The sequence below is a fragment of the Alligator mississippiensis genome, chromosome 5, assembly GCF_030867095.1.
Source record: "Alligator mississippiensis isolate rAllMis1 chromosome 5, rAllMis1, whole genome shotgun sequence".
NCBI classification, from domain to species: Eukaryota; Metazoa; Chordata; order Crocodylia; family Alligatoridae; genus Alligator; species Alligator mississippiensis.
Window position 1 is genome coordinate 6,527,124 of NC_081828.1, and position 27,541 is coordinate 6,554,664.

At 44.5% G+C, this 27,541-nt stretch overlaps 1 protein-coding gene across 5 annotated transcripts in view; it reads right to left on the reverse strand.

Annotated features, from left to right (window-relative positions):
- LOC102572691 (BEN domain-containing protein 5) overlaps positions 1-27,541 on the reverse strand; it is a 1,452,508-nt gene that overhangs the window by 478,836 nt on the left and 946,131 nt on the right. For 3 of the 5 annotated variants that reach the window (XM_059727816.1, XM_019479201.2, XM_006259784.4), the window contains one exon: positions 26,951-27,145. The exons of 1 other annotated variant lie outside the window; for it this stretch is intronic. In XM_059727816.1, coding sequence (XP_059583799.1) covers positions 26,988-27,145 — 158 coding nt within the window. In that variant the 3' untranslated portion in view covers positions 26,951-26,987. Of the gene's footprint in view, positions 1-26,950; positions 27,146-27,541 lie in introns of those variants that run through there. One more of the 5 variants, XR_009462307.1, reaches the window with a different exon arrangement.

Below are 27,541 nucleotides of genomic sequence, written 5' to 3' on the forward strand. Positions count from 1 at the left end.
ACCTGAGGAAGGGTCTTTTGTGTCTGAATAAGTGTCTAACTTCTCTCCTAAATATTCAGTTGGCCCAATAAAGGATATCACCAAACAAACTGTGCTTCTCACATGTTCTCTGAACCAGCACAGCTTCAATAGCATTCTGCCCTTATATTATTGCGGGTCAGGTTGCGTAAAGCAAGGTTAGACATAGAGAAAAAACATTAAAATGGTTCTATCGATATAAATCAATCAATATATCCACTGGCAAGTGCACTGCTTAAAATGCAGAAGCGAGAGATGTCACTTTATTAACACAGCACTTGCATTTGTTATAGCACAAGTCATTTTTCAGCCATTTCTATGAAACTCCCTGCCAATGAAGCCTGCCTTCAGAAAGCCCTTAATAGGATAGTCAAATGATGGAGCAGGCATCGAATTGATCCAAAAGAGATTACTGGATTTCTTTCTTTTTTTTTTTTTTTTTTTGCCTGGGAAAGTTCAAACTGTTCAGATAAATGACACAGGAATAATTCTACTTGGGTTTTGTGACGGTAAGGTGGGAGGTTTGCGACGAAATCTGGTGACACAATCAGTCTGATTTCTACAGAGGGGAAAAGCCTTGGTTAAACAAACCAGACCTAGAAATATGTCAGTGTATCCAGGGAGCAGAACCACTTAGTATAGCTGTAGCTACATTGGATTTATGAATAAAGGCTTTGTTCAAAACATCAAATAACCAACTCATTTGTCTGAATGAGGGCGTGGTCGAGAAAGATGCTAGCGACCAACATTTATCAAAAGCTTATTTCTTTGTGACTGATAGTCAATGGAGCATTAGGTTGATGGATTTAAGGCTCTCTTCCTATGTGCACCGTAGGAAGGGTAGCTTCCATGTCATACAATCGTAGAAGAGCAGGACTGGAAGAGACCTCCAGAGGTCATCTAGTCCAACCCGCCATGATGGTTCCCTCTGCCATTGCTAGAAGGAGAAGGGGAGGGCTGCCTAAGCCAGTCGCTGCCTAAACTGCTGGGTCATGGGGCTGAGCTGGACCAGGCTGTGGCAATCCATTGCCTTCCCCTGCCAAGGCCCATGGCCCTGATCCACAGAAGTCCACCCTGAGCACCTGGCCCTACTGCCCAGGACTGTAGCCAGGTCTGGTCCTGTCCCACAGCCCAGGAGCCCAGGCAGCGACTGCCTGTGGCAGCCTGCCCCGAGCACCTGGTGCTGCTGTGAGCAGGCAGTGGGTGATGGGTGCTTCACCTGTAACCGCTATGATAGCTCACTCTTCCACCACCAGGAGAGAGGGGGTGAGGAGCCATGCTGCAGTTGCAGCCAGCCTGCAAACCATGAACCCCACATGGGGCCGGAGGCAGGAGGCAGCGGGTACTAACCCCTGCCCCCTGGGGCCACCCCATGCTGCTGCATCAGGAGGCAGTGGTGAGTCAGGCTGTAACTAGCTCCAGCTCCCCTCCCTGCAGCCAGATCACATCCCCCCTCCCCATGCCCAGCTGGCAACTCATCAGAGAGACTCAGCCCAGGGCACCCTATCAGTGCCCCCACCGCTGCTGCCCACAATGTGGGGATTAAACCCTGCTCCTTCCCTCAGGCTACGGATGTCTGGCCACCACGGCCCTGGGTGCACAACCCTGGGTGCATGAGTGGAGCCTATCGGTGCCCATGCCACACCCCCTGCAATGGGGGATTAAACCCCTGCTTCCCCTCAGGCTACTGGGGATCTGGCCCTGCTCCCACTCCTGCCACCAGCCAGTGAATGAGCAGGAGTGTGGGGGTTGGGGACCCCTGACAGGGGCTGCTTCTCCCCTCCCCCTCCAGGTGCACCCTGGCTGGGGTCCCTGCAGGCCAGGGTGGGGGTTTAAACCCCTCCCCAACCATACTCAGGCCTGCCCGGGCCTGGCCACCCCCCCCCCCAGCTTAGTTTACCTCCAGCCAAGGGCTCACACTAGGGCCCCCTGGCTTCTGGCCTGAGACACTGCAGGCATGTGCCTGCATTTCTGGAATCAAAAGTGAATGTCTGTTCACTTGCAAATTGGTTCAGTCTACACAGGTGAGACTAACGTGGAAAGAGTGAATCAATTCAGGCTCCAGCTTTTTGAATGTCTCTCCCTAACCTTATAGGTTTAAACCAGTTTCTGATCACTTACTGGTTTATGTGTAACTTCTGTCCCTAGCCTAACTGCCCTGCCTTTTGCCTGATTTTAGTCTAACATGGCTAATTACCACTATCTAACCATATTTTATATCATTGTTCTCAATTACAACAAAATTACAAACCATCGAAGAAAACCCAAAGCCCCCATCACTCCCTTCTTGTTTCTGCAGTAGGCTGCAGCAGTGCAGCTTCTAAGTGGTCAGACGGGTAGGCGGTACAGCCAAGATTTACAAACTCAAGCACCTGAAGTCAGGCACTTGTGTACAAGCAGAAGCAGCCAGTACTAAGTACCTTGTAAAATCAGGGTACATATTTAGGAAGTGCAATATGGATGTTAATGTCTAGGTTTGAAAAACCCATGTGAGGTATAATGCCTAAGCTAATATCAGCATCATGTGTCAGTTGTCTAAAGCAATGGCTCTGAACCAGTGCCATGACAGCCTTGCAGGGGTGCCACAGCACAGGGCAGTGCCACCTGGCTGCAGCAACCATGGCAGCACCTGGTTGAGCTGCACGGAGGTAAACTGAGGCAGCACAACAGTCGTTCTCAACCAGGGTCCCACCAAATTAAAAAAGTTATGGAGGGCCACCCTGAATCTAAGGTTGAGAACCCTGGCCTAAAGGATACAGGGTCTGGGCTGTTTCCTAGGAATTTAGATGCTAAGCAATGTTGGGTAGCTAGGTTGTTTTTACCGGCAAGGTCAGTCAGAGCGTGAGCAGTTATTCTCCTGCATGAGCCACTATGTCCGTGAATAGCAATTCAGAACGGCAGTCATGTATACTGCACTCTGCTCTGGGTTTATATTCTCTGCTCAGTACATCAGGAAATGAAATCTGAAAAGCTCCCTGAGTTCTGAGCCTGTGTGCCTGAATGGCAACCCAATATTTGAATTTGTTCCATTATTGCAAGAGATACACAGATAAGCATCCAATAACTAAATATCAGCCTGCCTTCATTTTTTCTCATTCACATGGGACAGATTGAGAAATCACTAAATCACTAGTATATGTTCTTTGGTTTCAATAGAAAGTAGAAAGCTTGGGGGCGGAGGGGCAACGGGAGGAGGGAAGGTGCTCTCTTCTTGTTCTGTGTTTGCACGGCACCTCGTACAGTGAAGTCCCCAGTCCAGGACTAGGGATATTAGACTCCACATCCAAACTAACCACCTGCACTGGCTTATGAATTACCTGCCCCTGAAGCCAGACTACATACCAAACTTTCCCATCATAAAGGCAAGCATATTCATAACGTTGACCTCATTCAGATATAACCTAATTGAACAAGTTCAATGCTCAGTTCGTAGAAGATCCTGCAATGATGCTGAGATGATCTTTTGCGCTCCCCACGTTAAAAATAAAAGCATTTACAGAACCAAACTGCAAGTCAGTGGAAAATTACGGTTGGTTTACTTATGACGGCAGACACTGCACTTGCTTAAGTATATCCATCTGTTGATGTGCAATTGTAACTCCCCTAGCTCTTTAAAAAGGTGAATGTTGTTCTGTGTATCAATGTGTTGCTAGCATGATGGATGTCAAAATGGATTTTCACTCTACAGCAGGGAAGATTAAAATGCTCGGGAGTGAAATCCTCTTTGCAGCACACAACTCCAGTCAATGGGTTGTGTGCGTGGTGGGAGGGGGTGGGGGTCTCTGGACAGATTCTCCCCTCCAGGCTGCTCCCCAGTTATTTTTTTCTGCTGTGAAACTTCAGCAGCACTTCGGGCCATGGGTCCCTTCAGAAGGCAGATTATGTTCTGCACACTTGCTTGAATGGACATTTGACTTGATTTGGCATTAAACTGAACCCTTTGGGTCATAGATAGGGCTGAGACTGTGCAGGGAGATTTGGGGAAATGCCAGAGTAGTTTCAAGCTCTGGGTTTAGGGCCAGTTTATGGAATGCTCCCTAGACACTAAAACACTTGCATTGCCTTATTCCCAAGAGGCTTTGCAGACTAACTCTTGCAAGCGAAGTCTAAATGATGGAGGAATGCTAGCATTCTGCTTGCCCTCCACAAAACAGGTGCAGCAGAAGCAGCTGCAATGTAAACTCTTCCCCCTGACCTGCCGAAAGGACCTCAAATGGAAGGGATATCCCACACGAGTGCGAGAGGACAGTGCAGTGCGGCTAAGACCTCGGCTGTCCTGCTGAGATTACCAGCTACAGTCAAAACGGAGCAGGCTGTGAGATGTGCACATCTATGTTCGGAAAGCTGAATGGAGGTTGCCACATGCAGTGCCTAGAGACATGGCATGCTCACTCCTACGTAACTGGCCTTTACACACACGTAAAAAAGACAGTGCATGGCCGTTTGCCAGTGTGACTTCCTCAAATCCAGTGTAGCATTATCCTGGAAACATCAGGGATAAAACTGCACCAGTGTATGGTACATCCGGGGAGATTCATAGATGCTCGGGGCAGAAGGGACCTCAACAGGTCATCGAGTCTAACCCCCTGCCTAGGCAAGATAGAGTGCAGCTGTGACCTGTCCCACAATTTATCCCAGGGTATATATGATGCTTTTTGGGGGGGAGAAGCTAAACCTAGGGACTCCCCAAGGGGGAGCTTTGTCCGAGCTGTGCCCTTGAAGCCAGCCCTGGCATGACTTCACACGGGCAAGACATGGGCTTCAAGACCCTGGCACATCATCCCTGTTGCTGGCCAATGCTCCCAAACAGCATGGCCGGCTGCTCAGCTCTATATTGTGCCACTGCATCCCCACTCTTCGCCCTCGGGGTCCTCCTTGGAACTGCTCCTTTTCTCCTTCCAGCTTTATAGCAGTAATCCAACAAGATTAACCATCACGGGGAACCAATCAGACAGCAATTTCTGTGGCCTATCGCCAGGCCCAGACTGCCACTTCTCCCTGGGTGAAAAGGGCATCTAGATATCCTACTTAGGAAACTATTTGCAGTAAAGCCTGCTCACCGGAGCTCTGCAAAGTGCTCTCCTCTAGACCTGCAGGCTAGAAATCGGCCCGCTTAGCCTTTGCCATCCCCATAGCCATTTACCCGAGATAAATACGAAAGTACATGCCTCGCTGAACAAGTTAGTCTCTAAGGTGCCACCCTGTCCTGCCTTCTGCCAAGACAAAGAGGCAATGACCTGTTTCCAGTCATCTGTCAGCAAGACACTCATAGCACTCATTGCAAGTAGCTGTCCCAGAATAGCTGCTCATCTCTGTGCTCTGGATCCCAGCATAATTTATAGCTGTGTACAAAACCTATGTAAGTTAGTACACAAGTGCCATCTGTCCCAGACTTCACAGGCAATGCATCCTAGCTTTTATAAGGTTGTGTGTTCGCAGGATAAAGCGGGGAATAATCACAAAGAGAACCACTTCATCAGCACTGTGGCTTCACTGGGGCTGTCAAAGAGATAATGTAGATTTGAGAGACTGGAAAGCTTTGTAGGCTGTAGTTCCCTCTTCCCCCATGACATATTGCTAGCACAACCCAATTGGCTCTTGGGAGTTTGGTGACAATTCACCAAAAGCTATCAGCACTAAAACGGGACCCTGCCTCCTGATAACCACGCTTAGTCTTCCAACAACATCATGCAGCATCCAAATCTAACAGAATAGCAGACACCGGTGCTGTCCTGTTGCTTCACCAAACCAGCGCTCTCTTGTGTTATGTTTAAAAGCAGATGGTATTTCTTCCCAGTAAGAACGGCCCAATTGCAGTGGTTCCAACGCAAGGAACAGACCGGTGGAGCCGAGCGCAACATTCCTGAAGTGGCAGCTGCCATGGAAACAATCTCATTTTTTATTATAGAGAAAGGGAGGAAATTAAATGCAATGCTGAGGTAGCAGAGGAATGGTTATGTTAATCCAATCTGCAAGAGAGGTGCCAGGTTACACAGCCGGATGCTAAGCTTGGTGGTTGTTTTTACATGAATGCACCCTCTGTAACTTAGTTACTTAGGAGATTTCTCCTTGAGTTATTACTTAAGCCAATGATCGCTCCGTGCTTGAAGATTAACCTGCACAATAAGCACAACACTGAGAAACAGAATCGGGGGCATTAGGGAGAAATGTGGATTTTATTTTGTTTTGGTTGGTTTTTCAGAGATATTAAGAATGTAGTTTGAGAGTTGGAAAGTTCCTAAATGAAGCTTGCCAAGAGTACTCAAGGTAAGTGCTACTTGAACAACGAATACAGAAGAATGAGCAATGGCGTTCTGCACTTTCAGCTCATGTGGGTTATGAAACTCAGTAGCAACAGGAAAATTCAGCACAGCATTATAAAAATACCCAGAAACAGCACCGATGTGACACTCCAGCAGAACCAATCAGTCTATAAAATGATGGGGATTATACTTAGGCTGCAAGTTGCAAAGCTGCCTAAGAATTTTGGATGATCAGTTCCCATGAAATCATAACCTTGCTCCCCGCCCCCCATCTTGCCTTGTGAATCTCAGCCTGCAGGCTTATTGGCACATGCCATATTTTATAAAAGCCTTAGGACATTCTCCTTGCATAAAGCATCTGGTGAAAACATGAGCCATAATGCCAGTGCTCTGTTCTGGCATCAGCTTTCCACATCTACCTTAGGAAAAAGACAGACAACCAGTTACCTCTCTCATCAACCTTAGTGGGACAAGCTGATATTTTACTGCATCTTTTCAAACTGCTTAAGGGCTGTCAGGGCATTTTTACATGTGCTCTGGCCACTCACATATATCAGTGTCCCCCGTGTTGAAAAATGGTGGCAGGGCGCTTTGAACTACAGCTCGTTAAATGGCATTTTTCGGCACGGGGATGTGATGCCAGTATCTGCTGGAGCGTGTTTATTTCCAGGCTCCAGCAGACTCGATTCATCAGCTCCCTGCATATGTATAGGAGCCTTCAGATTCCAGTGAATTTGCAAATTCTGCCAACTACCTTGTCACCAGGACACGAAAAAGGAGAGACAAAAAGCTACACAAAAATCAAAGAGGAGCTTGCTAGTGAAATAGGCTGACAAGGCAAAGTTGGGAGGCAACGTCAACATGGAAGGGGATAGGAATACCACACGGAAAAATGAAAATGACCTGAAATTACAGAAATGGGATGCAATGTAATAGTACAACGTACAAAGCCAGGCACTTAAGAATTAACAGGAAGTGATAAATTCATCATCATCTGAAAATAAATGAAGAGGAGAAAGGCCTGGTTATATTAATTGAATGCTGACTGTTGGACAACAGTGTGATACAGCCATGAAAAATGAGACCCTAAGAAACTGCTATTGGGAGAGATACCCACATTTAAATGCTATTGTACAAGGCACCAGTAAGACATCATTGACATCCTGTAGACAGTTCTGGGTATCTAGCGTCAGACCAGATTAATTCAAACTCTAACCAGTGCTGATCAGAGAAGTTGAGAGCCAAGTTTAAAAGGGATTGCTTACTCAGCAAAACAGAAAAAATATGCCTCTTCTCTTTAAACATATCAAAGAGGCAAACACCAGGAGAGGAGAAAGGATATTTAAACTTCAGGGCAACGTTTGCTTAAGAAAAAATGAGTATAAATTGGTTATGAGTTAATTTAGGCTTGAAAAAAGAAATCGCTTTCAAGCCATCAGAGGAGTGCTATTCTGGAACAGCTTTCCAACAGGAGCTGTAGACGTGAGAAACTTGGAGAGTTTCAAGGTGGGACATGCTAAACTTGTGGCATCAAAATCTCCATTGATATCCACAGGCGTTCCTGAGACAAATACCAGATTCCATAGATTTCAAATGTTTTGTTTGAAGATTTGAGTCTAACAGCTTTTGGAGACAAATCTATCGCAGTCGAGTCCAACAAATTCATAAAAAAACTCCCAAGAAATCAGATACTTTAAAATCTATCCTACACCGTCAGCTGCTAATTGAAGGAAAACAATGCTTCAATATCTAGGAAACTTTCTCCAAAATGAACCAATATGGAACTCTAATATGGTATTTTGATAACAGATCATCTTCCCAAGCAGCTTTCCTTTTCTTTATAACAGACTGCAGTGTTTAAATGGATGCATACTAAATGCCATGGCTTTTTTGTTCCAGTCCCCTAAGCCTTTTAAATTAAACTAAATTTTCTGATCTGGTAATACATCTGTCCTGATTTTGAACTGTAGCAATACAGTTCAAGCAATAGCTGGCAGCTCTGTGCCCTTCTTCTCTCTCCCCTCCCACTCCAGGTTAAAATAAAAAAATATTGATACCTGGATTTGATGAAGTATCCATACTTTACAATGAGATATATTGTTTTCTAGCTCTAACATATACACTATGGATAGTGCTCTTCTTTATATATTGCCCACCTACTTTTGATTTTTTAAAACATTTCATTTGCAAGCCTTCTGCATGAAGAATAACTCCAGGCACAAAGGAACACACAGAAGAGACTGTCACAAAGCTCATTTAAACATTTTAATACATACAGTCTATATTATTATACCCAAATTATAAGCAGAAAGGGCACTGCTAGTGTAGAATGCTTCCATACTGCATAGGAGACAGGGAGAGGTGGCTGGGGGCCAGACATCATTGCCAAACCAAGCAAATTTCCTTTACTGCCAACCTACAAGCTTTTTACTTACAGCCAAACTTTTTTTACTAATGCATAGATTTACTGGCATATATTTAAATAATGTAGCTGTAACTCTTCTGCCAGGCCCCGGTTAGAAGATCTGGGTTCAAATTTAGAAGTTTAACACCAACAATAATAAAAAAGTAAAAAGGTTTGGTTGTCAGTAAAAAATGTGTAGTAAAAAAATATATATACGTATTGGATTGGCAAAAAACTGCTTGACCTCAGCAATGGTTTTACGCTGTAATGTCCCTCCCTTCCTGTCCCCTTCCCCCCCTGCCAGAGGACTCTCTACTCACCCCTGCACCATGCTTCCTCCCCAGCCCACTCACAGCCTTACCCCTGCCAGCCCTGCCCCTCCTCCCCATCCCAGCATGAACCCCCAAAGGGAGTCTACCTGTGTCCCAGCAGTCTTATAGGCAGCCTGAGATGCAGTAGCAGCAGTGCCCACAGAACGCTCCCACTTGAATACAAGGGCCGTGTCCAGACGAACGTGGACGTTTGGTTCCCCAGAGACAACGAGCGGTGGCAAACCTTGTGCAGCCACTAGTTGTCCCCAGGGAATGCCCATGCCTGGCACATGGCAGGTTACCCCAGGTGGGGTAGGAAAGGCTGGAGCCAGCACTGGGCTGGCCCCAACAGCCTTACCTGGGGTCCTAGGAGTCTCTTGGGGCTGCAGCAACAGCGACCCTGCCCCACAGAGCCTGGACAGCAGTTGCACAGGCTCCAATTGAGTTGTGCACACTGCCCCTGCACACACAGCTCCGCTTTTTTATTGTGGGGTTTTGGTTTTTTTTAACTCCTGGATATACAGGGGTAAAAAACAAACAAACCCATGCTGCTCTCTTTCAATGCAGAGAAAAGCTGAATGTGAAGTATGTGGCATTGCAGACGTGTCTGCAGCACCACAGACTGCATAGCCACACTCATCTGAATGCAGCCAAGGTGGCACTGCTGTGCTCTGCCAGAACATCAACCAAGCTGAACTGCTTAGTGTTTTTACTGATGGCTAAAGCTTTTTGTTTTTACAGACTTAATGACAGCCATTTCTACCCTAAGTTTTTTTTTACTAACAGTCAATATATTTACTGACCATTGGCAACCCTGAGGGTAGAAGCCATAGTACATTCCATCCTGACTCCAGGCTCTGCTGACAGGTGCTAAGGGATTCCCTTTCAGAAAGGGATAGGCCAGGGATAATATCTCATGACCTGCAGGGGTCCAGAAGGTGGCTGCAAGAGCACCAGAGGTGTGAGAGGGGAGGGCATCCATGGTGTGTGTGGAATATGGATAATAAATAAAGCAAGGAAGAGAACAGCCAATAAGAGCCTCCTCTTTTGGAGACATTCTTTTAATCTAGTGCCACCGTTTCCCCTGCTCTCTCCTTAAAATAGTTCCCAAAATTCCCTGAGTATAATCTCATCATTCTTAGCCTAGGGGGTTTCAGTAACCTGTACAGAAAGAGCCTTAATACAAAACAGACAAGAAAAGTCTTCAGTGTCATAGGTCTCTGATATACAGCAAAGGCCTCTCCCCTCCTAGGAGGCTGGCACCTTGTGGTTTAGTGAATCCTTATAGGCAACCTGTGGCAACACCTCTTTTAGGAATTTTGCTCTGTTCATGCTCTGCTCAAGGGACTAGACAAATTCATGGATGGCCTGGTTAAAAAATGGTCTAGTAAAAAAGGGGCAACAGATCCATTAATATCTAGGAAATAAAACACTCAGGGATGTATCTCTAAACCAACAGTGGTGGGTGCCGGAGAGGATACGACAGAGGATCGATCACCGTAGATATCCCATTTTTGCATGTTCTCTCCCTAAAGCATTCATTACTACTACTGTCTGTTACTGGAGTGGATGGACCATTGGTCTAACTCAGTATGGTACTTATTATACTCTTATAATGCAGGGAGTCCTATATTGCCCCAGAGTGTTGAGTCATTTTTTTCAGCACATAAAGATGCCATCTGCGTTCATGAACACAGTGCCCCCAACTGCTTGGGAGGGGGTGTGGGGGGGGGGGCATGGCTGTGCTGGTGACAGCGGGAGCACGGCAGCAGCAGAAGAAGCATGGCAGTGGCAGCAGGAGCACAGCAGCAGCAAGCGTGGAGCTCCCGAGGAGCTCCTGTAAGTGTATTTAAGGTGCAGGTTCGGCATTCGCGAATATTTGAAACCAGGAATGCTTAACCCACGAATAGCGAGGGTTTCCTGTACCTCACTTTTCTGCAAGATCTCTGAGCTCACGTGCTTCAAAAAACAGAAGCTCAGGTGAAAAAAAGATAAGACAGGGGGCCCAGCAAGATGAAAGCAGAAGTATTATCCAAGACTGTAAAGACACCCTTGTGAATTGCCACTTCCCCCTGAGGCAGGAAAACCACAGGAGAGATGCCCATAAAAGAGGGTGATGATTAGTTAGGTGAAAGGTGCCCAAGATGAGTGATTTTCATTGGCTGCTGCCCTGAGTAATCTGCTACCCACCTGTTCTGTGTTAGAGAAATGTGAAACCCAGAATAGGAGCCTTTTCAGGTTGAAATCAGAAAGAGAATGATAGTTACAAAAAAAAAAAAAAAAGCAAATGCAAAAATATTAGCAAGCATCTAACAGTGAAACATTAATTATATTTCTAAAGGTGGTGTCCATAATTAATTTTCTGGTGTCTTTACAAACAGGAATAAACTACCAACATGATGATTTCACAATGTTTATAAATTACTAAGTTAATTAACAGTCTATCATTAGAGAAAAGATGAAGGAAATGTAGAAGAACCTTGCTTGACATTATTCAGAACTCTCAAAGGAAAGAAGGGACTTCTAAAAAAAGATTAATTACAAGTTTTTCTCTTTTATCTTAATCTCATTTTCTGTTTACCTATTTAAATCTGCCTTGTCCTCCAGAATTCTGGCAAATAGCAATTTTTCTGTTAAATCATCTTGGAGGGGGTTGCTACTTCCTCATCTCATCTCCAAGGACTGGTAAACTTGGAATGTAAAAAATAATTTAATATGGTCATAATCAAACAAAACGTGCAGAGCATGTCTCAAAGCAGCTCTTTATGTGAGGGCAGCTGCAGTTCTAATGCAAGCAAAATACTCATCTAACTCTTCTAGCGCTGGCTGTAGCTAGAGGGGCCCACAAGTATGGACTAATGTATCCAAGTAAAGGATGAGTCTAGTTTCTCTGTCACCACACCTTTTCTTCTATCCCAAGTGGGTAAGAACGTTCACTACCTTTCTTCAGCTATTCATAGCTATCAGAAACCAGAGAAACTCCAAAGCTTAGAGTATCTGAAGGTGGTTGCTGTCTAGGTAGTTTCATTTCAGAGTCCTCTTTGACACCAAAGGTCTGAAGATACTGCTTTTTTCGGTTCCATACCTAGCTGGTTTAGTGCAGCATTTTGCATTACTGCTTAATCTGTAGGAAGAACCTGCCCTATCTCATTTTTGGTACACAAGTGGGGAATGCCCCAAAGGGAGGTTTATAGTGCTAGAGACAGGTCACCTTTCATTTAAGGATATCACATTAGACCTACTTACCATAGCAAGGCCGTGGTTTCTACAATGGGGCCTCCATGGCAAACTGGGAATTATGTGGTAAGAATAAGCACTCAGGAAATTATCCACTAATGCTCAGTTTTATAGAAATGAACATTATATTCAAATTCAAAAATACGCCTAAAAGATGAGATTTTCCTAAGATATTGGAACCAAGTACCTCAGAGTGCATCAGGGGCTTTCCTGCAGCGTGCCTCTTTGTAGCTCGGATGAGTATGGAGAAGCATGAAGTAGTTTGGGGGAACTGGAAGACATGTCTTACAGCAGGGGACTGACTTAAGGTGCTGAAGCTGTTCAAGTTAATCAAAAAAGATGACGAGATGACAGGGGAGAATTAACTTACATGGGGAGAATACCAGTTACAGACAAGCTATTGAATCTAGCAAAAGACAACAAGAACAATGGGCTGGAAGTGAAAACCAACCAATTTTGTATGGAACACGCTCACATTTATTTACTAGTAATCTACCTTGAGAAGTGATAGATTTTCTCTCTTCCCCTCAACAGCTATCAAATAAGACTGAAGGATAAGCCCCAACCACAAAAGTTACTGGGCTCCATACAAGAGTAAAGGATTGAAACTCTCTGGCCTGTATTGTTCAGCATCACCTAATGGTCCTCTGGCATTAAAACCTAAGAATCCATGAAAATGCACAGATCTGTTCTGAAGGAAAAGCTGGATATTTTCAGGAGGTACTGCTAGCTGGTGTCCCTCTCCCATGCTAGAGCTTCACTTCTGCCAGGCTTAGGATCTGCACCTGGTAGGCACCTTTGATGAGGACTCTAGGCTTCTGCAGTTGCAAAAGAGCATAGGAACTGACATGTGAAGGTCCCGAGTAGGCCTGAGTGAATAGGGAAGTATTCGACTTGGATTTGGCCAATTTGAAGGACAGCGATTCGATTCAGAGATTCAAATCACTGTCCTGAATCAATTCGGCTGAATCAGCTTTGGAAGATTCGGTGATTCAGATCAGCCTGGGAGAGGCAGGTACAGTTGGGCAGCTGCAGGTTCTCCCACAGCTCCTCCGGCTGTGCCTGCCTCTCCCTGGGTTGGGGAAGAGCCATGGGAGAAGCCCCCATGGCTGTCCTGCCTGGCCCCATGGCCCCAACCTAGTCCCAGCACTTAAAAAAAAAAAAAAAAAAAGCCTCGCACTCACCGGTTGCAGCAGTGGTGACTGGGGCCTCTGGGCACGCGTGGCATAGCCCCCTCACACAGTGCAGGGCAGTGGAGGGTAGCAGGGATAAACCTGCCCCCCTCCCAAGGCACCCATGCAGCAGCTTCCCCATGGCATAGGTGCAGCATAGCGCTGTCTAGGAGCTGGGACCACTGGGGTTCAGCGCTGCCAGGCTCTGGCTGAGACGTGGAGCTGCCCCGGGTTCCTGGCAGTGCATGGCGCCCTGCCAAGCCGCGCTACACCCATGGCATGGGGCAGCTGCCATGCGGGTGCCAGGCGGGGGGCATGATTCCCACTGCCCCCCACTACTCCATGCTGTGTGAAGGGCTCTGCCACGAGTGCTGAGAGGCCCCAATCACTGCTCCTGCAGCTGGTGACTGCTGAGCTTTTTAAAAAAGCACGGCACTCACCAGATGCAGGAGTGGAGATTGGGGCCAGGGCCTCTGGGAGCGCGGGGCAATAGGGGGCAGTGGGGATTGCCCCCCTTGCCTGGCACCGACACAGCAGCTGCATCATAGCGTGGGTGCAGCGCAGGTCGGCAGAGCACTGCATGCTGTCTGGGAGCTGGGGCTCAGTGCTGCTGGGTGCCGGCTGACTGGTGGAGCTGCCCCAGCTCCCAGACAGTGCACAGTGCCCTGACAAACCACACTGCACTTATACCATGAGGCAGCTGTCATGCCGGTGCCAAGCAGAGGGGAGTGATCCCCGCTTCCCCACACTGCGTGGGGCGGCTCTGCCACAAGCCCTCAGAGGCCCCCCCCCCGCTAAATGCTGCCAAAGCCAGTGAGTGCAGGGCTTTTTTTGTTTTTTTCTTGTTTTTAAGTGCTGGGAGGCTGGGGCCGGGTAGGGCAGCCATGGGGGCTTCTCCTGTGACTCCTCCGGCTGTACCTGCCTCTGCCCCAGCAGGGGGAGCCATGAGGGCTACGCCCTGTTGCCGCGTAGCCAGCCAGTGTGGTGGGGGAACGTGATGCAGGTATGGCTCATTCTGGGTGGCAGCAAAGCATAAGGCCCTGCTCCCAGCACTACTGTGCCTCCATCAGTGCTGGGAGTGGGGGCTCTGCCCTGCTCCCACTTGCCAGCTGGCACGGGGGTGGGATGCGGGTGCAGAAGCATTGGGAGCAGGGGCATGCCCTGCTTCCACTTTCCCCCTTCTGCCTGGAGCGAGCCGCACTCACATCCCGCTCACCCTCACCACCCCAGCTCAGCAAAGGACAGCAGGGTACAGCCCCCACTGCCATGGCCGCATCCTGCCCCCCTCCCCAAGTAATGTGCTCCCCTTCCCTGGCTGGGTGGCTTGTCCTTGTCCCAGCCCCTTCCTCCCCCACACTACTTCTCTCCCCCTCCCCCAACCCCAACAGACTTACCGTCTGGAAGCAGCTGTCAGCTGCCTGTTTGGTCTATGACTTATGACCAAACCTCCAAATCAGCCAGATTTCCTTCGAATCAAATCGGCTACCGAAGCTTCGCACAGCCCTAGTCCTGAGCTGTACTCAGGCAGATTCCCATGGCACTCTACTCTTATTACAAGCCCCCCAAAATAGTGCTTTAGCTCTGCCTATCTCCTTACTTCCAATAACAGCTCATAGAGATACCTCCCTTGCAGTTTGCAACTAACCTTGCTGGCCTGAACTGTGAAACACGTTTTTCTTCCCATCACTAGTTCTCCTTTTTTTCAGGGTAGCAGGCACAGGAGTTTCAGTGAAATGTGGGGAGAACACAGATATGGAGACAATGCCATGCTGTGCACCAGGCTCCAGGGGGAATAGCTGGCACACATCATGGAAATGATCAATTGGTGGATTTATGCGACAGCCAGATTTATGCAGTATCTTGGCATAATGGGTAAATGATATCTCCATTTGCACAGCTGTACAACTGCAGTATACACAGGGCCCTTACTGCAGGAAAAAAAAAAACATTTGTGATTATTCCACTTGTTAAAGGTTAAATTCTTGGCACGTAAGCACGATTGGACTTTTTTCTTTAATTAGTCAGAGTTCCCTCTGATTGAAACCTCCTTAAATGCCAGTCAATCTGTTCAAGATTTTGCCATTTGGCTACTGACTTGATTTAAATTGTATTTATTAGTGTTTTGCAGAAAGAAGGGGGTGGGGAATCTACTGGGGTAAACATCTGAAGAGGGCCTAGGTGATTGCCTCCAAACTTACTCCCAAATGCTTTGCCAACCCAGCCTTGTTTTGTTGCCACTGGAATGGATCTCTGCCATATGTCTTGTCTTGCAGTTTGGGAAAGCCACAAATGGGGAGTTATGTACTCGCTGTGGCAGCAACATAAGATATTTATTGCCTCATAACATCTGTGGCCCTGCAGGGAATATGGTTATAGATGGTCGTTCCTCGGAGTCCTTTAGCCTCTTCTTCTTCATGTAGAGATGAGTCCCTGCACTTAAGCTATAAAATAGTGTGGAGGTTAAGTCCCACATAGCTAACCCTTATGTTCAGCCCCAAGTCTCACTTCATCATTATCACTTTAAGAGGTGAGGCTGCTTGGGGAGCAGCCTGCAAGTGGTGAGGGGTGGAGTGGTGATTAGGAAGTCAGCTGACAAAAAGGGGGCTGGGCTTCAGCCATATAAGCCCATGGCCAAAGGTGGTTGGGCAGTCTAACCCTGAGTGCCACTGTGAGAGGAGCTCCTGGCAGCAGGGCTTGGAGAAGGGCAGCAGAGCAGAGGGCCAGGGAGCCCAAAGCCCCAGCTACTGAACAGTGCCCAAGAGGGACAAGGCAGGGCTTGGAATAGCCGGGCCTGAGGACAGAGGCAATGGTCCAAGAGGGCCGTTGATGAACAAATTGGTGGTTGTGGAAAGGACTGAAGGAGGAAGTATGAAGGTTCCAACTGGCCCATTGAGAAAGAGAGAGAGGCTAGAATAGAGGGCCTGAGACCATAGGTGGGTGGAGCATAGGGTCAGAGCAGGCCATGGAAGAGGTAGGCCTGAGGTCCGCAGAAAGAGACAAAGCTCGAGCCCATGAAGGACTAGACACATGGGTGACAGTCCCATGTCTGGCAGGGGACCAGGAGGGTCTGGTGACCCGGGAGGAATAGGGTGCATTGAGAGAAGGTCAGGTGCCTGGGGCCTGCCAGAGGTCAGAGAGTTGTGTTACCCACTCCCACACCCTGCAGGATCTGCTATCGGGGAGGAGGGACAGAGCCCACAACTCTAGCTCTTAAGGCTATGACCATAAGCACCTGTGGCCCTAAGGGGAAGCCCTGGGGCAGCATCCATTGCATCATAAATTACTAACATCAAGGCATGGCAGAAAAGTGAAGGGGAGAGGGCCCCAAGGGGAGCCAGGCTGGCAAGGGCTGAGCAGCCACCAGCAGGCATTGAGACCACCCTTGGGACAGGCACTGGCTACACTTCCACTCAGATAGGCAGTAAAATGAACATAATACTTCCCTCACAAGAGAGGTGTATTTGTGTGCTACACCCAGCTCTTTGGATGATGGCGACAAAAAGCTTTCATTTTAAAAAGCCCTTGACAAGCTCTCACAGTTCTGAAGAAAATCTTGCAAATGTGAGTGATTGTTACTGAGGCAACAGTGTCTAGCTAAATCTGCAAAGAGCCCAAAAATAACACTGTTAAAAATGCCCTAGGAATTTAGGCATTAAGGATGCTAAGGGACTGTCTGGCCACAATGCTTCAATGGTTCTCAGGGTGCATGCACCAAACACCCTCAGAAGGGCCTTTCTGCCACATTTCTGTAACCCTGCCACTTTACGGAGAGAAGCAGCCAGTGTAGCAGCCTGCAGGTGGATCTAGAGCTGGTCATGAGGTCAACTGACCTAGGGAGCCTGCAGATGCTGGCTAGGGCTGATTGGAGGGAGCCATCAGACCCAGGGGCAGGGTAGGGTTGGGCTGAGTTTATGGCAGATATAAGCCCAGGCCTTGAGCCAAGCGGGCAGTAAAATCTTGGAGCCTGCTGTGAGCACTACCTCAACAGGATGACTGCAGCTCCAGAAGATCAGCATGGAGGGTAGTACCTGAAGCACTTTGGAGGTTTGGGAAGGAACTAAAGGGGCAGAAGAGATTCCCAGGGACCTGAAGGGTCCGGAGCCCAGCGGGAAGGGCTGAGAGCATGGGACCTATTGTGGGGTCTGGGTGAGCCCAGAGAGAGGGACTGAGTATGTGGGACCTGGCGAGGGGGGGTTCAGGGCCCAAAGAAGGGCTGAGGTTGAGCCCAGATAGACCAGGGTTTGGGTTGGAGCTAGGGGACCCAAAGGTGAGGTTGAGCTGGGGAAAGGAATGGGGCTGGAAGGAGCCCATAGCATGGGGGGAGGCGGGCACCAAAGATTGCCAAAGCAGGATAGCCTGGAGGTAGGTCCTGGAGTTGAATGCAAACTGCACACTGCTGGGGCTTGTGGACATAGTGGTAGGGCTGTTAGTGGCGGTGTAGCCCCTAGAAAATGCCACCGGTGGCAAACCCCATGGGGCCTGTGCCCAAGAGAGGTCAAAAGGTCCAGGAGGGACCACTGCAAAGACCACCAGAGCTTGGGGAGCCTGGAGTTCTCAACTGGCTCAAGGTGGGGTCAGGGCCTTGGAATGGATAGGCCGAAGTTCCATGTATGGCTACAGCCTCAGAGGAAAGGGATCAAGGAGACTGTGGTTCAGCATGATGATGGCTTAGATGATGCCATCTGAGTTGGGGAGGATCCAAAGGAGAAAAGGAGGACAGGAGCCCTGTGGCTAAGAAAGGGCCCAGCAGGGAGAGCTGGAGCCTAGAAGTGGGACCAGAAGGGTCCAGAGGTCCCACACGAGACTGGTTGGGAACATAACAGGACCAGATGGATCCAGAGGCCCAGAGAGAGGCTGGAAACAGAGTGGGACCATGCCGTCTGAGAACCCAGAGAAGGGACCAAGTGAGAGACCAAGGGGCCTGACAGCCCAGAGAAGGGATGAATGAGAGACTAACGGGTTTGAGGGCCCAGATAGGAGACTGAGAGATCTGACAGACCAGGGAGCAGCTGAGTGGGAAACGAAGTGGTCTAAAGGCCCAGTCAGGCCAAGTGAGAGGCTGAGGGGTTTAAGGGCCAAGGGAGAGGCTGTGCGTAAATGAGAGAACATCAACAAGGATGACATCTGTGATGTGTGGTGTAGGGATGGCATAGAGCCATGTAATTAACCCCAAAGGCTTGAACCAGCCAGCTGGTGGCCAAGGAGGGTGGATTTCTCATAGAGCAGGGTTAAAAAAAAAAAAAAAAAAAATTAAGTCTTCAGGGGCTTTACAGTCATCCCTGGAGATGCTACCCTGTGATAGTCTGCACATGGCGAGAAAGGAAGAATGCTGCACACCTTGCCTATTCACTCAAGCAGGTACCCCAGCCACCAGATGGAGCTACTGGAATCACAGAAGCTTAACACGGGAAAGAAGCCTCGGTGGTCCTTGTTGCCAACCCGATTGCTGTGTAAGAGAGTAGTGGAAGAGTAGACTACAGCAGTGGAAGAACAGGTTAGGTATTACTTAGAAAATTTCTAAGCACCTGGAGAACAAAAGTGACCAGGAACAGTCAACATGAACAAATCTAACTTGATTTCTTTCTGTGATAAGGTAACAGGCTCTATGGATGGGGGAACTGCAGTGGACGTAACACACCTAGACTTTAGCAAGGCTTTTTATACTCCCATGACATTCTCATTATATACACTAAGGAAATAAAGACTCAATAAAAGTACTGTTAGGTGGATACACAACTGGTTGGACCACTGTGCTCAACAAGTAGTCCTTACCATCTCAGAGTCCAGTTGAGAAAAGGTATCACGTGGGGGTCCCCAGGGGCCTATCTTGGATCTAGTGCATTAACAATTTGGAGGATGGGACTGAGTGTACACTTAGCAAATCTGCAGATACCAAGTCATATGGAGCTGCAGATAAGATTCATAATGGCCTTGACGAACTAGGGAAATGATCCAAAATCAATCAGATAAAATTAACCAAGGGAAAGTGTGAAGTCTTACACTTGGGTTTGAGCAACTGCAGGCACAAATGGACTAGGAAATGATTAGTTAGGCTGCAGAAAAGGACTTGGGGATTACAGTGCACTTTAAGCTATGAGCCAACAGCATGCTCTTGTTGCACAGAAGGCCAACAGCATTACTGGACCGTATTGTTAGAAGCATCACGTGCAAATCGAAGCGATTCTTCTGGTTTATTCACCACTGGTGCGGCCTCACTTAAGAGTCCTACATCTAGGTCTGGACCCCACATTTCAAGAAAGATGTAGACAAATTGGAAAGAGTTCAGCCAAGAGCAACACATATGGTTAGAGACAAGGGAAACATGGCTTATGAGGAAAGGTTTTTAGATTGTTTAGTCTGGAGAAGAGACGACCAAGCAGGGGATAACAGTACTGAAATACCTGAAAGGTGGCTAAGCTATATGAAGGATGGAGATAGACTATTCTTTGTGGCCACAGGGGACAAAACAAGGAGCAATGGATGACAGCAAGACGTGTTTAAGTTAGGTATTAGGAAGAACTTTCTATGAGGGTGGTTGAGCATTGGAATAGGCTACCCAGAAAGATAGTGCAATCTCCCCCCTTGGATGTTTTTAAGAGGTTACACAGACACTTGACTGACATGGTTTAGTTAGGGACAATCCTGTCTTAAGAAGGGGGTGGAACTAATTGACCTCCTGAGGTTCCTTCCAACCTTTCTACTCCAGGAGAAGGATTTTTTCGGTCACTTTACCACAAGTGTGGGAATGGGTCAGGGTGTAGGACCAGAACCACAGAAATTAAGCCATTTTTTGTCTCTTCTGCCTCGTGTTCACGTATATTAACAACATATAGCAAAAAAAGTATATCAAAGTACTGAAACATTACGGTAGACTGCAACATCTAGAAATATCTAAATGGACTATTTTTGAGCTATCAGAGTTCTCAGTTACAAACATTCTTTAGAAAGATATTTCTCAATGAAAATGTCTTCTGCTAATAAGATCCATGAAAAGTAAACCGATAAAGAACGCAATTTCTTTTCAACTAAGTTAGCACTCAGCATCATTTAAAAAGAATTGGGTGAATTCTATGTGAAATGTTGACTTAAATTAGCAAGATCCAACCTGACAGACGGTGACTTTTTTTTTTTTTTTTTTTTCAATCAGGGTTTTTTTTCTACTGCAATTGCACCATGAAAACTCACATGGAAACTTCATTCACTCGATTCTTTCTTAACAGGACTTCATTACACTACTGACATAGTACTAGCAACAAAAACTCTGTAATGGTCTTTTTTTTACATTTTTCTTCTTCACTGAGACTGCATCAAAGTGAGTTCATAGAAATAACTCTTTTAGGTAACTTGATAATAAATTCTTTCCAATAGAGGAAAAATGTTGCTCCTTCTAGATGTACTAAATTCATGACAACACATTCGAAATACAAAAAAATGCACAATTATCACTGATCACACATTTTCTCTGTAGTATGTTTTATAGTATTTGTAACAATGCCATTCGATAATGAAAGCCAAGCCTTTTTTCCCTATAGTATTCACTGAATCTCTCAGCAATTTCAAACCACATCAGTCTGAAGTTTAACATGAAAGCAGACAGCCTGATTTTTTTTTCCTTTTATGCAAGTAAAAATGCTAGTAAAGCTTTCACCATATTGAAGATTCTTTTTTTTTTGGTAGTTATTAAAATAACAATGTGAAAGACTTGTGCTTTTCTGAAGAGGAAGTCTAAGAAACCATTTCCTTATAAGAGAAAACTTTCTAAACATAAGGGCCTTAGACATTTTCATTCCCCTCTCTCCTTCACCCCCAATACACACATACAGCTTGCTAATTATTCTACCTGTTTGTGTGCGTTTTAATCAGATTTTAACACTTGTCTTCACTTCTGCTTTGGCCCTGCACTGATATTATAATGGAGCTCAATGTGATGCAACCATGGTGGCATTTTCATCTCCGTAGCAATACACTGTCATCACAAAAAACAGGGTTATAACTTTACTGCAGATTAAACACAAATGGCAGTTGGGTGGACAGAAAGACATTTTTTATCCAAAACACAAACAGCAGAAGTAACTGTGAAAGAAAAGGAAATGACCAGCCAAGGAAAATTAATTCCTTCTAGAATGACTCTTCTCATTTTCTTTTCTTCTTCAGAAAGCCTGGGGGGTGTGGAAATGTCTTTTGAAATGTCTGAGATAGTAAAATTAAAAATTAGCTACTGAGCATGAAATATGCAATAATTGCACTTCATAACATTTTTATTGCCTCAAATTGTATGGATTATCACTTGACAACTCCACAATGCTTTGATGAAAATGACATCAAATAAAGTCAATGTAATCAATGCTGCTATGACTTCGCCAATCCAGGACTAAGAAACCAGAGGCATGTGAAATCACACATATTTTCATACTTTATGTGAAACTTTCCTCCTCTCATTCTGTGGGATTACTGATTCCATTTTGCAGGAAACATCAGAAAAAACAGCTACTCTTACACTTAAAACCTGCAAAATTCTACATATTTTCTATGTTAGCCGATTTTAATACGGCATACTTTTCCATTAAAAAAGCCTTCCAGCATAGTGCTCAAAAAAGCAGATTTTCACAAAATTGAACTATTTGTGACAATTAGGCAACTTTGATTTCAGGATTTTTGTATTTTAAGTCACCCACCCCCACATAACTCTAATGAAAGTAAAAAACCACACTAAACATTTCAATACAAAGCTAAAGAGATCATATGAAGCACTGCCAGAATGACAATGACTAGCTTACAGTGCAAACCAGTAGAAAGAAATTCAGAAGGGGGAAAAAAAATCTGTTAGATTCTTCACTGCAAAATGTAAGTGAACTATTTATTGCCTGGGATCCAGAAATCATTTTTGTGAGGGTTAAGCAGTAAGGTGATTTCACTTTTCTATCAGATAATTTCATCCTACTTCAAGGGAGTGCATAGAAATTTTGCTATTGATTTCAATGTAAGGGGGATCAGACTGAGAAAGAGCTCAGTATCACATAGCATAAACTAAGACCAAGTCGGCCCATTTTGTGATCTCTCTTGTCTATATTTCCGTATTGGCCAGCACCAGTAAATATGGTTTCCTTAGGAGATATGAACACTACTTAGACATAACAAGGCTTGAAGCAAATGTGACAGCATTAATTCGGAATATCCTTACTCCTGAGGATGTGTGTAAAAAAATTATTGTTTTAAGATAGATCCATGCTTAATAATTTTAAAAAAATCAACACATGCTCTCTGCTCAGTGTGTAATGATCTTAAAATCTCATTATTACGTCTTACCAAAAAAAAAAAAGCCTATCCTTCATATAGTTCCATTTATCACTGCTTAAAACTTTGATAGGACACTAATCTACTCTTAAAATAACAAAGGAGTAGCACAGTAATCCATCAGATACACTATCAAAGTTACAGTGCCATGAATTTACTTCCTGCAGGGGGACTATACCTTCGTTTGAGTCATGCTCCAAGGCTGTCCAAATGCAACTTAAAAAGCTGCTTCAGTTATTGTTGACAAAACTTAATAAATAAGAGTTCTGACTTAACTGTATTAAAGAATCTTCCATCTACATCAGGTTTCCCTAAAGCCAGAGCTATTCCGTAACACCCAGATCTGACAAATTCTTTTTTCCCCTCCAGGAAAAAAAAAAAAATAGTAGCTTTTCTTAATTGAGTTGATAGGCATATTTTATAAATGAGTGAGGTATTAAAATCTCTGTTAAGATTCTCTCCTTTAATATTATAGCTCATTCCCTTAAAAAATCATTAATGGAAAAGAAAGCCCTCTTTGTTAACTCTAATCTTTCTCCCTTGCAACTGTGCCAAAGGCACTTTATTATGGATCAGGTCATGAATATTACAAATTACAGCTGCAATGTGTGGCAACAATGAACTCAGATTATTTATATAACAATAATACTCTTTCTCCTTTGAGAAAAGAAGGTAAACAGTATGCATTGATCTCCAGGACAATATAAACTCAGTTCCTTTTAAATCTTTTCTTTGATATTTACAAATCCAGTTTTCCATTATGAAATAATAGCACAGCACTAAATCTTCAACTGTTGGAGCTGCAACAGAGTTTAATGAAGCCCATACCATTTTTTAGGTCAAAATTCTTTAACTGTGACCAACATGCCAGCATCCCACTATGTGCATATATATGACATTAAAAAAAAACAACTTTATATAATGGGAAAAAGTTAGTAGGAATCACACTTGGGTAAAGTTTCCTACTATAAAAACTGATGTGGCAGACTAATTGTGAATGTACAAAAGCCAGATGAAGGCTGGCACAATCAGGGAAAAAAGTAATGAATTTATAGAAACTGCCTTTGCTATAAATGCAATATAAAAATAGCAAAGTGAATTTCACAGAAATTTGGCACCCAACATTTTAATTCAGAAAAAAAGTGCCCCTTTAGGAGTTAAAATATATACACTTTGCGTAACTTTAGAGTGTACATGATAGATTTAGACTATCTGCCTACTTGAAACAAGAAATATGCTGGGAAAGCCTGTATGTTTTCATACTTGTTGAAGAGCAGAGAAAGGTAAAGAAAGGCAAATCTGAGTACAGAAGAGTTGTTTGTACAGAATTACTATCCACAATATAGCCTTCCACACCCTTCACTTTCAATGAAACACACGTGAAATCAATTCCTTACAAGCGAAGCTCAGTTTCAGAACGCATTGCAATGACAATATGACAATATTCTTGGGGCAGTGCTGCCTTCAGGATGTCCTTCTTCACTGTCAAGCTAAATCAAAACTTCAGCCGACACTCATTTACTGGTAAATGAGAGCAGCACAGTCTAATTCAGCACATGCTACCAGTCCCACAGTGATGTGTGCGGTGCTTACAACAAGCGAACCTTTTGGACCATCTAGCTGCCCTAATGCATCTCTAGCAGAAAAGTTGTCTGTCGACACTCAGGTGGTAGGTTTGGGTGTCCCGTCTTCAGAGAAACTTCCTTCCTGGATAGTGCGTGGCATTTGTCCGTGACGTGCAGGAAGGAGCCTGATTGGCTGTGCTCATCTAGAAGCCGATGTTAGAAGGCTGAGGTGATTAGTCAGATAAACTTTGAATCTCCGATTACTGGGAACACAGGCCGGAGTCCTATCCTCTGATTATGCACTAATCTGCTTTTCCCAGGTTTCATGCAATATTGCCTCAAATAGGCTTAGCTTAATACTCATCTTTTAAGAAGAACGGAATTATCTTCTCATTAAAGAATCGGTTACAACAGAAATATGTTAGCAGTTATTAAAGAACTCGGGGGGCAGGGGGAGAGGAGGGAAGGACAAATGTCTCTAAATCTACTTTTTTTTTTTTTTTTTTTAAAAGCAAGACAGAAAAAAGATGAAATTCAATGTGCATTTGCCCAAAATGTGGCAACTCAGTGCTCACCAGATGTTTCTTCAATTTTATCTCTATTTTCTTGTTTAATTAATAGTTGGCACATACTAACACAATGTAAAAGACGCCTGGCCTTTCCATTTAGCATGCTAATTCAGAAAAGCGCCTAAATAAAAAGTGCCATCAGCATGTGCGGTAAGTGCCTTTACTATCTGGGACCTAGGCTAATACTCAGCACCAAATATTTTCTGCATAATTATTTTGTACCTTGTAAAAATAAAAAACAACCCTCCCAAATAGACAGAAAACCTATACATGTACTTTCTAGAGTCTTAGCAAAAATTATAATCATTTATGCCCTGATGTAACAAAGTAATCAGGCATATGAGTTGTGTTATAGTACTGTGCAATGTTAAGGTATCAATAATAGACTTTAAACTGCTTTAAAAGGAGTGGTGGAGGGGGCTGCTGCTGGGGAGCACACACAAGTTGTTGCAATCTAACTATTAGGTCTGCATGACCCTGTAGAGCTACAAGTGAACTAAGGCCCTTTTGATCCTGAATGGAACTGGATTAAAATGGCAATGGTTTTGCTACCTTTGTATCTCTAAGAAATTATGCAGACAGGGTAACAACATAATTTATATCAGTTTAATGTGATGTCATACTGCCTCTGTAACTTTTCTGGGGTTTTCTTTTTTTTTTTTTTTTTTTTTTTTTTTTTTTTTACTATGACTACTGAACTAAAAATTTGTCCATTTAGTTTTTCCTTAAAGTCCCCTCAGAAAACATTCTACTTTTCCATTCAAATTATCCAACCACACACAGGAAGTTCCAATAGAAATTAAGAACATGGCTTATATCAGGGTAGTTCAATGTTAAAAGAAGAATGTTTAAGTATGTTAAAGCTACAGGAAGCAGACTTTTTGGGGAGGAAGAGGAATAAAGACCGATATTCAAATCAGTGAGCTGTAACTGATATTAAGACATCTGATAATTAAGTGAACATGATAACACACTTCCGCAAATAAAGTAAAAACGTCTATCAGTGAGCACTTCCATACCAAGTCCTCTAGACATCTGAGCTTTTATGGATTTGAAAACTCCAAATTCAATACCTGCTCTTCTCCACAAAACCTAGTCTCACCAGCCCATCATGAAACAAGACACACCAGAGAACATCGATTTCATCTAGTTACAGACATGAAAGGGTCATTCAATCCCAGCACAAATGACATTTTCTTTGACTTTGTGCTAAAATCAGACAAACTTTAATCCAGTATATAAATTCTTCTGTTGCTTAAGCTCATGTTAAAATGTCTCCACCATTCAATTATGGACTCAAAAACATCAGTAGTAGAAAACCTTTGCTTTCTATTACACATTTTCTTGCATAAAGAATCTTTATTCTTTCAGTATTTTAAATCCTCTAAGATTACAAATGTCATTGAGAATGTAGTGCTTCAAAAGTATTTGTAACATGTGCTAAAATAACTCTGTAGCACAAAGATAATTTCCATCTGAAATTTCCCTTTGTGTGTGTAAAAAGATCAGCTATCAGCCCGTTAGAAATATTTACAAGTCAATAAGACACTAAAATTATGGGGTTTTGTTCTCTTTAAAAAAGCATGGAATTAAAGAGTGATCTACTTGATCAAGCTCAGTGATAAGAAATCATTTGTTCATTTTAGATAAAAAATACTAAGCAAGATAGGAACAAAAGGTCATCAACCCAAATGAATTTAAAGTTCAGTTCTAAAACACTTTTCAAAGTACGGTGAAACCTTCTCCTACAGTGAAGTGAATATTGCACAGAATTTCACTGTCAGCAGAGGCTCACTATGGCCTGGGTCCTGCAGAGAAATCTGCCCATGTACAATCCTGGTGACTTCACGCACAAAAAAGTGCATCTGTAAAACCATGATCTACGCTGAAAACCACAGCTGGCACATTGCAATACATTGCAACAACTTGTGAATTTCCTTCTGCTTCACTGTGAACAGATCTCCATTTTATCCGAATTCACTTTAAAGAAAGTTACACTATATACAGCCATTTGACAAAACTGCTTCAAAATAAGAGTCAATAGTTCAGACTGAAATCCACGCCAAAAATCAGCTTTTCCCGTCAGCAAGAATGGCACACAAAGAAAAAACAACACATAAGGAAAACACTAAGACTTTATTAAAAATCCAAAATTTATTGCAAATTGTACTTTGCTTCCCTCCTTTCTTCATTTTTACATGATTTATTGATATCCATGATTTTTTCACAGATGTACTTGTTGACTTTGGAGAGTCTCTGTGCAATTTCCGTTTCATCCACAGTTTCTTGTGCTATTCTGTCGTACAAACATTCTGGAAAAAAAACCAACAAAACAAATCAGGGAGACAGCAATTAAGGATTTTTAAAGAAGACAGTTTAGTCCCATGCTGGATGCTAGTAAATAAAATATGCTCAAGGCACTGCAGAGCCAGCACTTCATAAATAATTTGTATGTTTTAAGTCAAGATTCTGCTGCACAACCAAAGTGTTCTTTGATTCACTGCTTGGGTCATCTATCTGCACAAGCTAATTTTTGCCACACCTGAAATGTTGGCATGATAAGATCACCAATTATGACACGACCACATCACACTGGCTCCAGAAATAGAAACAAGGCTAAGTCCAAACCAAGATGCCACTTCCGCCCATTTTGTCACTGATGCCAGCCTTAACACCTCTATGTGGGCTCATCTAACATCAGAACCTCC